Below are 14,270 nucleotides of genomic sequence, written 5' to 3'. Positions count from 1 at the left end.
CGACTGCAGTGTTTACAGATCGTGTTACATTTCCTCAACATAAAGTTGTCAGGTTAAATGGATATTCACGCGCCAAGGAACGCGATTCATTCTTATTCCACGCGTGTAATTTCGAAGACGATCCAGTTCGAAAATTTAATAGCTGTCCAGAGAACTGGAGAGCACATCGATGGTACTATTCTCCATTTCCAGCTCTTTCTCGAGCACGACTCGTGACAATATTGAATCCGAAGGCGGGAAATTCAGGTTCCTCCGCCTCCATTTCGAACCACTCTACTCGGGAGAGCTACTTCCACCGTAATCCACCGGCTATTGGCTTAAAAAGTATCCAGGGATGCTTACTCGCCTTCTACGAACACTCGAACGACTTTATATAACGTTACCGACGAAATCGATGCCTCTGATGTTGGCTGAACGAACAGCTTAACCGTATCAATTTCCCTGGAAAATCATACAACCCGTAATTTCCCTTCCAATATTTTATTCACGAATTCCACAACGGTACCGCTCTTGAAACTTTCATCGAAAGTTCCGCGAACTCGTGAGAGAACTTCTCGAAAATAACAAATATTTTCCGCTCGAGCGAGGAGAGACTTTATGAAAGCATCCGAAGGAGAGAGAGAAAGAGAGAGAGAGAGAGAGAGAGAGAGAAGAAACTTTTCTAACACGGAGGATAAGTTCGATCCTAGTAGCTTCCATTTTGTCGTCGTTTAACGAACACGCGATTCACTTATGGTAACCCTTAGAAGCGACGCCCTATCGAGACAATGACCCAAAAGCGGTTGTGTGAGGGCTACCAATGAAACTTGGAAGTTTCTTAAAGAGAAGCACGAGGAGCATAAATCTCGTCGAGCTCGAACAACTGACTGGTTCATACAGCCAGATAAAAGATGTGCTCGTGGAAACAAGGTCGATCCAAGTTGCGAAGAATTCTACTTTCGACGATGTACACTGGCGAAGTATTAGGACACCTACGCTTTACATTTATTGGAAAACTCTAATAAATTTTACATTATTTAGTACTTTACGTTATAAGGCATATATGGGGGCGCACATATGTGTATGTGTTATAAGATATACAAGTATGGGTAGACTAAATTTTCATGTAAAATTTTGTATAAATCTGTTACTTAACCTTAACTTAATAAACCTAATTAAACCAATACACAATTATAAATTCTAACAAAGATGGATAATAAAATATACATAATGGACAGTTTTCAATGAAACTTCAAACTTTAGTCATTGTAAAATGGGTACATAGATCCATTTCATAACTCTTCGATTCTTTAACCAATATGATATAGAGTTATGTAGATTAAAAAGATGATAATTTCAGAAGCAATTAATCGTAACCAGAATCAAAATTTCGATTATTTCTAAAATTTATCCAAAGTAACGATTCCATATAACTATTTGAAGAGCCAAGATCAATATCATGGATGTATATAAGTTTCAACGCCGTAAAGTACATAGAGGATTTTGTAAGGAAAGCTGGTCTCCGCCGTTGCTTTTCTTCGTCGTTGTATATTTTATATTCAAAACTAGAAATGAAATACAACCGTTATCTCGGAGATATTCTTCTCCGTTTCAAACTGAATAAGTCACAATGCTGATACGTAACTTTCTCATCGTTCCATTTGATTCATTCTTTGCGTTATCTCGCCGATCGATGTACGCGCTCTTCAGTATCACGTCCAGAGGTAGAACAATTGCAATGCAAACGCGATAAAGAGTTCCCGCTTCAGTTGTTTCACTTATTGAACTAACGCAATTTGTTTCTTGCTGTTACTATTATTTAAACTTGAAAAGCTTTACGATGTTCTAGAAACTATTTTCTCACAACTACTTTTTAGGTAAAAAGATCCACCAGTTTCGAATTTCGTTGCATTAACAGATTATTCGCTGATAGGCAAAATTCTAATGAAACAAAAATCTTCGCTGTCATTATTGGTAACAAAAAAATATTGTCACTGTTGATAATGGTTATTAGTAACTAAAAAAAATTCCTATTTTGTCATTAAAGGAATATTCGTTACGTGTAATAAAATATTCGAACACCTGTAGAAACATTTTATGAATATATTATTAGCCTTACACGACACATTTTTCACATTTACAATTATCACATTTACAAAGTTTAAGATAAATCTGCAAATGTACATAGAAATTAAAAAATATTTGGTGGAAGTATATATTTCGTGGAGATGAAAAAACGATTTAAACGATCAATTATATTAACAAGTCTCAGTATTCAGTGGGACCATCTTTAGCGCTTATTATATCTGACCATTCGTGCTTTATAATAATTTTAAATACAGGGTGGTTGGTAACTGGTGGTACAAGCGGAAAGGGGGTGATTCTACGCGAAAAAAGAAGTCGAAAATAAGGAATGAAAATTTTTCGTTTGAGGCTTTGTTTTCGAGAAAATCGACTTTGAATTTTCGCTCGGTACGCGTGCGGTACGTTATAACGGATTTCAGTAGATCGTTGTCTCGATGGAAAAATTAAAAAAAAAATTAAGAAAAGAATTTTTATCCTATATTTTCTATATTTTCTATTCTATATTATTCTATCGAGACAACGATCTACAATGAGATCCGTTATAACGAGACGCGATAAAGTGCAAGCGTACCGAGCGAAAATTCAAAGTCGATTTTCTCGAAAACAAAGCCTCAAACGAAAAATTTTTATTCTATATTTTCGACTTGTTTTTTCGCGTAGAATCGCCCCCTTTCAGCTTGTACCACCAGTTACCAACCACCCTGTATATGTTTGCAATAAATATCGTGTATCTGCTACATACATTTTCCAATTGGTTTCGTATCTTACCTATATAACGATAATACTCTGTGTCTCGTAATAGCGTTAACGAAACTTCAAAATGTTTTATATAACACATACGATATGTACATAAAAGTTTTCTATAGTAAGTATTCAATTACTTTCATGGTTCACTTTATACCATATCGTAGTAATAAAATCCAGTTAATAGGCAACAAGAAGTTGAAATTCCGCAATTTCCAATAGAGTCTGTACTGTTGCCAGTTTTCACCACGCAATTAACTGATCAGTCACAATTGGTGCAGCAACGGGGTATGAAAATTCTTTTAATCAGAGCATAAAGGATGCTCCTTATAACGAGGAAAACGAGTAGTATATATCATTATAGAACTTCACCCAGACTCATAGGGGTGAAAAGCTTATTATGTTTGAGCAAGGTGTGGATTCTCTCCATAAGAGGTTTAATTGAAACCAACCCACCTTCGTAGCAGGCAACCTTTAAGGTCTCCTTATAGACCAAGTACATGGACGATCGAGCTATTCTTGGCTCCTCAATTGTTGACACTGTGCTCCACCCCCCTATCAAATGATCAAACCCTGTGTGGTGCCCATATAATACGTGTAAACACGTGCTGAGTTAGTTTTAACCACGATTCGTAACGCGCGCTTGGTGAATGAAAATTCCTTCTCTAGCTATGCGGTAGAATTAAAGGATTCGGATTAACGAACCGCTTACTGCTAGTTAATTAGAATATTTAAACAGATAATCGACTGCTTTTAAAACTGCGTTACAGTTTCAACGTTTTCGCCTATTTCGGTTTAACGAATTTCCGCTTACCGTGGTGTAACATCGATGCGTAATTATTATCTGAACTTTTCGTTTTTGCAAACGATGCGTTGGAAACTAAAGCATCAAGAGATGCGCGAATTAAAGGATTTCGATAGATATTACGAAATATGTGAGTGATAGATATTATATTATAGTTTGTTAGTGTTGATACGAATAGATAAATTATGAATATATGGTAAGTAAAATAGATTAGTACGCGATTCAGTATGAATACAGATTCAAGAGACTTTAACAATCTTTTCACGTCACTTCCAGAACTCTCGATACACCCTTTATACATATAGTTGTATGCAAAAGTTTCAAAGGATAATCTCATCTCATAATGACGTACTATTACATAGAAATAGATTCGTAAGCTTTTCTCTTTACTACACTTATTTATCATTTTCATGATTCCATAGATTTTTTAAAAATACTTCAATAATCAAATAAACGCATCTTGAAATTGAATGTAATATTTTTCCACAATACTGTACGTTTGCTTTCTTTCTCTAAGTTATACTATTTTCCAAATTTCTCATCGTTCAAACCCAAATTCAGTAAACAAATAGATTTTCTCAATGGAGCTAATTTCTTTCCTGATCGACTCCTAAATTTTGTTCAATTATCTGTGTTTAAAATTACCGTAACAAAAATATTTCTCCAGTTATACTCGACGTTAGAATTTACAATTCTCCATAACAAAACCTCAACCATCTTTCATAATTTACCACCTATAGCTCGTCGTAAAATTGGCTTTCACAGAAGGTACCGTGATCCTGGTTGCCATTTTTCCTGATTCCATGCTACGTATTAACGGGGCAATGAGTCAATTTTACGATAGCCTACGTGACATTTGAAAATATCCCGCGCTCCCTCTTCCTACGAATCCAAATGCCATATCCTTTTCTTCTCTCTTTGACCTATATACCCGGCAGCCTTATCGAGGTTATGACGACCTCAGGATGATGTCATCGGCCCACTGACGTCACCAGCACCCCCTTACGTGACCATTGAGAACAACCTCGTTTCTATCTTTCTTCAAACTCACCCCCTGTACGACGTCTCGCCCTTCACGAGTTCTACAGACTGTCTCTTCCCAAAGCTTAATGGTCGTGTCCTGTCTCATTCATGCGGATATTCCTGCGACCAACGAGCGTGAACCAGTTTCCGGGACATTCATACGATCGTATATCCTAGCATAATCCATGACTACGCTCGATTTGTGATCGCTGAAGGAATCGCTCTGCTATTGTTCACGATCGTCCCATCTTTCTCTCAAGTAAAATTTCTAAAGTATTTCGATTGCTTTCAACACCTTTCGTATCGTTTTCATTTCTACGAATTCTTCTTAGTTTCTGAGTGCTCTATTTTATTTCTTTCCTTCTGTCTGTTTTTCTTCGATGGGATAATGAGATTGGATAAAGTTAGGAATTAGGAATTTAGGTTGGATCGTTGATTGGCGTGAAATAGAATTTCTAGATAACCCGTGCTGATCCTTCGGAACAATATTTTGCTTTCTTAGAGTAATTGCCTTGATGGAACTTCGCACAGAGAATTCTGTTGTTGAACTTTGGAATTGGAAGTTTTGCACCGGATATGTTTGCATTGGAATCTTTTGTATTGATTTTATGGTTAATATCGTGTTTGATGGGTTAAAGGGAATATCGAAAATAGTTTTTTAGGTGATACGTGTCTTTATAACATAAGTTTTTAGCTATCACGATGTAATTAGAACTCATAAGTAATAATTTCATGAAAACTTAATAGAAGATTTTATAAAATATTTCATGTTCTACTCTATAACATCATTTTGAAATATTCTTTCCTCTTCGTTCGTTAAACACACCTCGACACGAAGGTTGCCATAAAAGCTTCTTTTTACAAGACCAATGAAATCAAGTCCTATATACAACTTTTTTACATCGTACGATATCGTAACAAGCATTTTACCTGCCATTCGAGCTTTAAATGATTCACAGGAACATGTAACCGCTACTAGATTCGAAGCTATTGAACAAACAACCTCTTGGAGTTTTTCTTGAAAATTATATTGAATCGTTAAAGTTGTACGAGTCTTTTAAGGAAGATGTCGTATATGCATCACTTGCCTTAATTAACTGGCGGGTAAGTCGTAAACCACCGAGCGCAATTGTTAGTCGAAGTTAGGACGAGTTTGAATCAGTTGTTTCGCTTGAAGAATGTTCGTAAAATCAACAACATTCGCAATGTTGTCGCTTTGTAAATATCGTAGAAACTCTAGGCAGAATACAACTGCAGCGAACGATCTCGTTTTGCCTGTTAAGTAGTAAATTCGAGCATTCGCCTGGCCAGCATCATTTCGATTGATTCTCACGACGATGACGAACTATTTTAAATCTGTTTCACTTAGTGGACGAATAAAATAAAGGAAAATGAAGGAAAGATTTTTAAGATTAGAATGTTTCATATTCTTTTGTATTGTTATATTGATTACTCTAAAAATATATCTCTACGAAATAACCAGTCGCTTTCATGTCAACTCTCTGCGTTATAAAGCAATACAAAGCGTAAAAAGATGAAACTCTCGAATCTCAGACTGTGAATCACAATTTCGAAATAATATTTTACAATATAGGGCGCCTTTATGCAGCATTTTCCTTCCTCCCCAAAACAGTGACACGTGTACACGTCGTTTCGACTTCATTTACGGAACAGTAACATCGAAATTGCTTTCTTTTTTCTTCTCTCGAGGCGATCCCTTATTTGGGAACGAACGTGTTGCGTTATCGGTCGCTCGCGGCCAAGTAACTGTGCCCTTTCGTTTTGCAACTGTGATCCATCGAAAAGCTTTATCGTCCGTGGCGCTTCAGTTCAACGTGAAACGAACAGGAGGTAAGAAAGAAAAAGAAAGAGAGCAAAGGAAAGGAGAGAAAAAGAATGGCAAAAGGCAACGCCCTCCGTCCTGGGCAAGGGAACATCGATAAATATCGCTCTCGAACGGATCTGTTCAAATAAAATACGAAACTGGGTTGGTCGTCAGCGGCTCCTAGCAGACTTGTTTCCTCATTAACTTGGCCAAGCAATTAGAAGATGTCGGTGACTTCGGCGACCGGCCGTCCTGAATTCTGATGCGAAGTTACAAATGCCGGTTGTGCCGAATGAATAGACTGCTTAACATGCTGACGAATAAATAGCTTCATTGAAGTTCTGTACAGAGGATGTTTTGTTTCGAAAATGTACAGTCTACCGTAGATGGTAGAATTTGTTGAATGTCAGTCTGCGAGCTAAACATATCGGTCTATTGTTGAATTTATTGCATTTTTAAATGAAGATCATTTGGCAAAAAATGATAGGTAATTTTTTGTTAACTTTTTTATTTTAATGTTGCTTTGAGACTGAAAAGAATTTTAATATAAAACTTGAAAATGTAAAAACCTATTATGCCCCGAAATTTAAACATGTGTGTGTGTGTATTGAGATATGTGTAATTTTGTGTGCTACACTAGATTAGCCCCGTAGTAGTGATACACGTATACGAGTATGAGTGTGTTGGAGTATATGCGTGCAAACATGTATTACGATATTCTATATTTGTTACGAATAAATAATATATGCGTTAGGAAATTTCTTTGGTCTGAATATTTTTTAATTTGAATTGTTAAACATTCCATTATTTTGATGCTCTCCTCTGTTATTAATTAATTCACCTAAGCAGAAGAATGCAACTGTTGCGTTGGTAGTGTGGTGAAGAAAATGGTGAGACGCGTGCAAATTTGTATCGACAAATATCTTGTAAATCACACATTAAATAAATCTGAAACTGTTTTGATATCAATTGTAAGTGTAATCTGTGTTCGTATACATTTATTAAGTTCCACAATTCTCAGCAGTGTATAAAAAGTAATCATAGAAATATTTATTGAGCAATAAATGGAGAACGAGATAAGTCGTTAAAGTAATAGTATGTATAATGAGCATTCTAATAACGAAGGAAGAGTCTAGGAACAAGCCGCAATAATTAATCATCTGTGATATCACAAACGCATTATTCGAGATCCTTCGTCAAGTACTAATTGTAATAAACAACCTGGATGGTTATAACTGATATTCATAAGCGACAACTAATGAATGCTAATTAATTTCGTGCGAACATGCTCTAAAAGGCATCTGCAATTATCGATTATGTTAAAATATCAGCCTATGTACGGGTTACGAAACTAAATTTTACGAGCGAAAAGTGAATTAATTAGTAGCAAGGGAGAGCATCAAAATAATGGAATATTTAACAATTCATATTAAAAAATATCCACGCCAAAGAAATTTCCTAACGCACATATTATTTATTCGTAACAAATATACAGGGTGGTTCTACGCGAAAAAAGAAGTCGAAAATATAGAATAACAATTTTTCGTTTGAGGCTTTGTTTTCGAGAAAATCGACTTTGAATTTTCGCTCGGTACGCGTCCACTTTATCGCGTCTCGTTATAACGGATCTCACTGTAGATCATTGTCTCGATGGAATAATATAGAATAGAAAATATAGAAAATGTAGAATAAAAATTTTTTTTAATTTCTTTTTTTAATTTTTCAATCGAGACAACTATCTACAGTGAGATCCGTTATAACGAGACGTGAAGTTCACGCGTACCGAGCGATAATTCAAAGTCGATTTTCTCGAAAACAAAGCCTCGAACGAAAAATTGTTATTCTATATTTTCGACTTCTTTTTTCGCCTAGAATCACCCCCTTTCCGCTTGTACCACCAGTTACCAACCACCCTGTATAATATCGTAATACATAAGATATAATTAATTTTATTGCAACGAATCTTTTACACGAATCTACTACATTTTTTCGCTTGAAAGCATTTTTCTCTATTTAAGCAATTTATTCTTGTGCAATATTATACCCGTAGTCTTGATCAACAGGTATGTCAACAGACGAGAGAAATATCGAACCAATTAAAGCAATTATTTCATTATACAGGTGCTCGAATGACTTTTATCCGAGCTCTGGTAAAATTTCATTTCGTCCCTATCGGGCGACTATCCTTTTTGTCCCGAAATCTTTCACTAGGAACGGCCGTATTACCAACGCGCAATCGCCAATATGATTTTAATCTATTCGAAAAACTGCCTATATTCGATGGATCAAAAGCCATTCATGTGATCCTGCAGTTTCTCGTATGGTGATTCGAAGCGCGACAGAATTTCATTTTCACCCGCGAACGCCGTACTACCATCTTTGTGTGCACAAAGCTTACGCGTTAACAGGATTTAGATCGCCGCATAATCCATGTATAATAGCAGTTGATCCAGATCGACCAGTTCCGAGCAAACTATTCAGCATCGCTGATTACAAGATGGCCGTTGCTGTTATCGAGTTAATATGTATGCTGGGGAGATTCTGGACATCATTAAATTGCTTGATTAGGAAAGATCGAGTAGAGAACGTTCGTGGTAGATATTAGGTCGTCCGGAAAGTTTCTTTCGTTTTATAAGGAAATAATAGACGCACACAATGTTCTTCGTTTTATATTAGTTTATTGAATTATGCACGAACATAATAATAGAAATAGAAGGAAATGGATCATATCTAATTCAATAAAATAATATAAAAGGGAAATTGTTGTTCGTCTATTGTCACCTTATGAAACGAAAGAAACTTTTCGGACAACCTAATACAAATACTGATTGGCAAGTATTGTTGCGAGTATTGTCAAAATTACAAAATACGCTTTGCGAACAATATAATATAATGACTTGTGGAATTTATATCTTGCTTATTATTTTAAATGAGTATATTTCACATTTGTAAAAACCCTCATATTATTTTAACATTTTTATGTTTCGTTTACTGTTCACATAGTAATTATCATTGAAGAGTATAACTCGAATGATCTCGTCATCTTTAGACGACTTTGAACTTCAATCACACGACTTTCATGACTCTGCACAATCTTCAAATAGCTTTGAACGTTAATCCCATTAATGAATGATCTCCGTGAATTTGAAAAGACTTTGAGCGTCAATGACACATGTCGATGATATTTGTAACTTTCAAACGACATTAAATGTCAATGAAAATGAGCTGTTGCGATGTTCGCGTGACGGTTTAATATATCAGTGACAAAGCGACGATGATCTATGACGATATTCAATGGAGATTTGCTAGTACAATTGGGATTTGCTATATCAACATAATGTTTAAGTGATAAACCTAGGCGTAATCTGTTTCGAGAACAGACTCCAGGGATGATAATTAATTAAATTAAGTACTATCGATCAGGTTGAGCAATAAACGGTTCGCAGTTGCCAGGTTTGCATAAATAATCTACTTACGTCGCATTTATCAGTGGATGAGCTACGCCTTGATCGCTTCCCCGATTAAGGGAAACGTTAGTTCGAGATGAAGAAATTATAATAACTAAAGTTACTGTCATTCATTTTTATGTAGGAAATTACAACGCGAATTGGGATAAATTTATTTTTATGCTGAAATTTTGTAAATAAATATTATTAACATATTATTGAGAATGAATCTTCTCGTTTCAGGACATCGATTACGAGGGATTTCGTAAATTTTTGGACACCTATCTCGAAGTGTCAACCCCCGATGAACTTTCACGACATCTTTTTTTATCGTTCGTTAAGAAGGTGCCTCGAGTCGATGGAAAAGCTTTCAAAGTAAGATTTTTCTATTTAATTTCTAAAAAATCCTTTCCTTCTTTTAAAGGGGTGACCTTACAATAGCCATTGAAAGGGAAGGAGATGAAAATAGTGTTGGAGAAATTATAATATCGATATCCAACCTGTTATACTATTCGAAGTTTCGTTAAATTTTTCATAATAATTTGTCAATTAAATCGTTAAAATTTGATCAGAAATAAAAATATCATATGTTCGTCTAAACTATCAAGGATAATAAATTCTGCATCAGGAAATGGCTGTGCTATCGTCGACAACCGCCTGTGCTGCCATTACGTCTCACACAACGTCCAGCAGCAACGTGAACAACACCGGTTTACCTGGTGGAACGTCGTCGGAAGGACATAGTTCTTCCTTGGCCGACAAAATTCATGGTCTCACGGAGAAGTTGCAAGCATTAGGGCACCATAGAACGGAAAGCGAAGCCTCCACCAGAGCACGCACAGGTAATTAACATTTCATCTTTAACTGAGTCACACAGATATTCGACATTCGCTATTTTCTAAGATACCAATTTCTGTATTGTTCTATCAAACTCTACGACTGAAATAAAATTGTAAAAAAATTCAAATTATTTTTCAAATAAATTTAATTATTATTGGTATTACATTTTACTTTTTATGAAATTTAAAGTTGCGCAAACAAAAGAATATAAAAACACGAAAAATATCAATTTGCATAAATCTGCAGTCCAGTTATTACACAGAGATGAAAGGCCTCCTCGTTCGATTCTGTACTTTATTGTTATAAAATATAATGTTTAACGCTCGTGATAATGATCCAACTTGCCCAATCACTGAAGAATTATTTAAAATAGAATCTCTTCTTATGTAATGTTTAATCCAATATTGTTAAACAAACTGAATACATGTAGCTGTTTTCAAATCTTATAAAGAGAGAGAAAGCTATTATCGCTTCTAATTACTCGCAGCCTTTTAATCCTTGAAACGTTGACGAAGGAAAGGTCTATTTAGAATGTCCTTCGATGATAAATTTAGGTCCCTGATAAAGGTATTTACAGTGTAAACGCAATATACGTGCACGTAAACGCGCTGAATCATCTTTCACCAGTGCGCGTTTACAGGGACATTATGCAACATTAACTTCCTCTAACTCGGAGAGAAACCGACTGAAATGTTTGCATTAACTAGCTGTTCCTCGCGGGATACAAGAGGATTAGACAATAGATGCTTTTGATACGTGACTCTGTTATAATTGCACTGTAGACAATTATAAAATCACAACTTTAAGAAAATGTTAACTTAGGGTATCCAGTTAGCGCATGTGAATTGTCATCTTGTCAAATGAAACTTTTACTGCACTCGTAACTAATTTCTTTAAAATATTTTATACTTGATCAAAATAATTTCTATATAACTCGACAATTTCATTATCGTAAATTTGTATGAATTGTCGGTAGAATTAATAAATTCTTGGAATAGAGCTCATTTCATAAAAGATAGTTATTACGTAGAACAGTTTCCTTATCTACAGCTTGCTTTTAAGTGATTTAAAATATTATCATATGATAATATAATAATATGTTTATAAATATCGCATTAAAATAGTTTCCAAATGGAATAGATAAGATTTGTAATTTTTACTTCACCTTTTACGTACAAACGTAGTGTACAAACACGACACTTTTTCTAAATTTAATTTCATATAAAAAAGATTATACGAATATTTTAATCGCTTGAGGAGGCCAATAACAAGAGTTTCATATCTTTCTTATGGGCTCGTTAAATTCAAACTTTCGTGAAACGACATCTCATATGGATAAGCTTAATTTATTACCATAATTAAATACACAAGTACTTCGTCATATTTTCGATAATGTAATAAATAAAGCGCAATTTCACCGTTTTACCATTTAACACATTGACAAACATCTCGAAGAACGATACTGGCAAAGGAACCGCCAATTATCCTTATTCGGTTCACGCACACTCTAATACCGAATGATACATTGCGCGGCCAAACGTTTCTGACATTGTCACCGGCTAGTACTATGCATAATCGCGAGTTTCAAAGTTATGACACGGAAAAAATCGATCGATCGTACAAAGTGGGTCACCGTGAATGATTACTGGTTTCATTTGATGATTTAATCTCGCCGCGAAATCGTCCAGGATGTCGATTTTCTTTCGCAACAGCAATCTAAGTGAAAGAGCATTTCACTGTTTAGTCGCATTAGCAAATAATCGAGGCACTAGCGTCGTAAAATAAACGAAAGAGAAGGAGACATTTAAAAGGAATGATTTTATTTGTCCAGTCATTCGCATTACAATACATTTCTTAGTCATTGACAAAACTTTCTTTGTGAAATTTGCTTGTAAACAGAGGAAGATAAGGTGGGAACTGCGAGAAGAAGGAAATCATTAGTCTGACTTTATCCGCGCGCGACATCGTGCACAAAGAATGCTGAAAAATGAAATTTCTGGTTGATCTTCTTTCATCGGTTGCTTTGCATGAAAGCGTAGAAAAGGAGATTTATTATCGTATCGTTACTTGTAATTATTCTATACATAAATTTAGAGAATCTCATGAGTAACGAGGTTTTATTATTTTAAAGCAATGAAATTTGTTATGAGAATAATAGCAAATTCCAGAGGGCAATAGTAACCAGACATTTATGACAAAACGATAGAAATATTTATTTTCATTTAAAAGATGTATGAAAAAGTCCTAACTATTTGCAAGATAACGTGACAGAAGGTATAAGAGTGGGTTGCCAAGGAAAAGGACTTTTCTCTTGTTTCTCTAGTTCTCCTTCGGTGGACCAACGCCACAAACGAAGACAATTTTATCCAATCGAGGGATGATCGAATTAACTAAGCCAAAACTTGCTCCTCTAATTATCGTTTCCATCGAAATGCCCGGCAACCGTACTATTGAAAATCGAAAGTCTCGTTAATGACTGGTATAATTGCAAACGCAAATGGAAGAATATTTAACGTGGCATTATTGACAATATCAGTAACTCTGTCCTTCTGTCGGGCAAATGTCGGCTGTTACGGGAAATTCAACGCGCGCACATTAAATGATCGGTGTCGATTTATCCGTGTTTGTGCATCTGATTGATCGAAATCGGAGACAAAAGCGGTCAGAAACGCAATGTACCCCCACGAACATCCATTAGGCGTTGCTTTGCCAGTATAGTAAATGGAGAATCGGAGCCACGATAAATCAGAAAGCTCCATCATTCGTTCGGTCATTCGACCACTCACTTGGCAATATCCTCTCTTGTGTTTCATCCGTTTGGGGGCTTCAAGGAAGCGTCCATCCTATATTGACGATACAGCACACCTCGTACAGCTGTCACGATGTGATTGAGAAGAAGAGCACCGACAGCAGCCCAAGTCACAGCCAAATGTCGCGAAATTCGTCCAGGAAGTCGAACAATTCGTTGCTCGTCAACAACGGGAAATTGGAAGGTAGGTGAAGTTGGATGTTAACGACGATGTGGACCAATTTGCACGCTCCTCTTCGGCATTCCATTGCTTTTCAACGGGATTACGGTGATTTGATGGCCCGCTTGCTCTCTTTTCTTTCCTCCCTTTTCTTGCTCTTTTTTTCCCCGACGGTGTCGCCGTTGAATCGAAAAAACTTATTTAGGTGCTTGTTTTACGAAAACATAGAAGATTATTTTAATTAATTAGTTTTATTGGTAGATCACGGGTTTTGTGCATTTGTGGGATATTTGAGTGTGACATAGAAAAATGTCTAAAGTAAATTTTGTAAAAATCTGCATATTCATAGTCTATTAATTTATTATTGGCATACTAATTCTTTCGCGTTAAACGTTCCTGTATACTAGTTTCTTTCGATCGAAATTACTATTTTTCAGCAAGCTTCTTCTAACTCTGCCTGTCCTATCTCAGTCAGCCCCAACACATTTAGAATTTCATTATAATATGAGAAGCGCAAAAATGTAGGAAGAACGACAGCTAACAACATCCAAATT

At 35.7% G+C, this 14,270-nt stretch overlaps 1 protein-coding gene across 2 annotated transcripts in view; it reads left to right on the top strand.

Annotated features, from left to right (window-relative positions):
- Positions 1-14,270, top strand: part of LOC117215854 (diacylglycerol kinase 1) — a 153,060-nt gene that overhangs the window by 119,999 nt on the left and 18,791 nt on the right. Inside the window, exons 4-6 of one of the 2 annotated variants that reach the window (XM_033462389.1) lie at positions 10,151-10,282; positions 10,536-10,749; positions 13,579-13,740. In XM_033462389.1, coding sequence (XP_033318280.1) covers positions 10,151-10,282; positions 10,536-10,749; positions 13,579-13,740 — 508 coding nt within the window. The remainder of the gene's footprint in view (positions 1-10,150; positions 10,283-10,535; positions 10,750-13,578; positions 13,741-14,270) is intronic. The other variant, XM_033462390.1, reaches the window with a different exon arrangement.

The sequence above is a fragment of the Bombus bifarius genome, unplaced genomic scaffold, assembly GCF_011952205.1.
Source record: "Bombus bifarius isolate JDL3187 unplaced genomic scaffold, Bbif_JDL3187 scf7180000009832, whole genome shotgun sequence".
Lineage (NCBI taxonomy): Eukaryota > Metazoa > Arthropoda > Insecta > Hymenoptera > Apidae > Bombus > Bombus bifarius.
The sequence above is the reverse complement of the archived record's forward strand: the minus strand, read 5'-3'. Positions and strand labels throughout refer to the sequence as shown.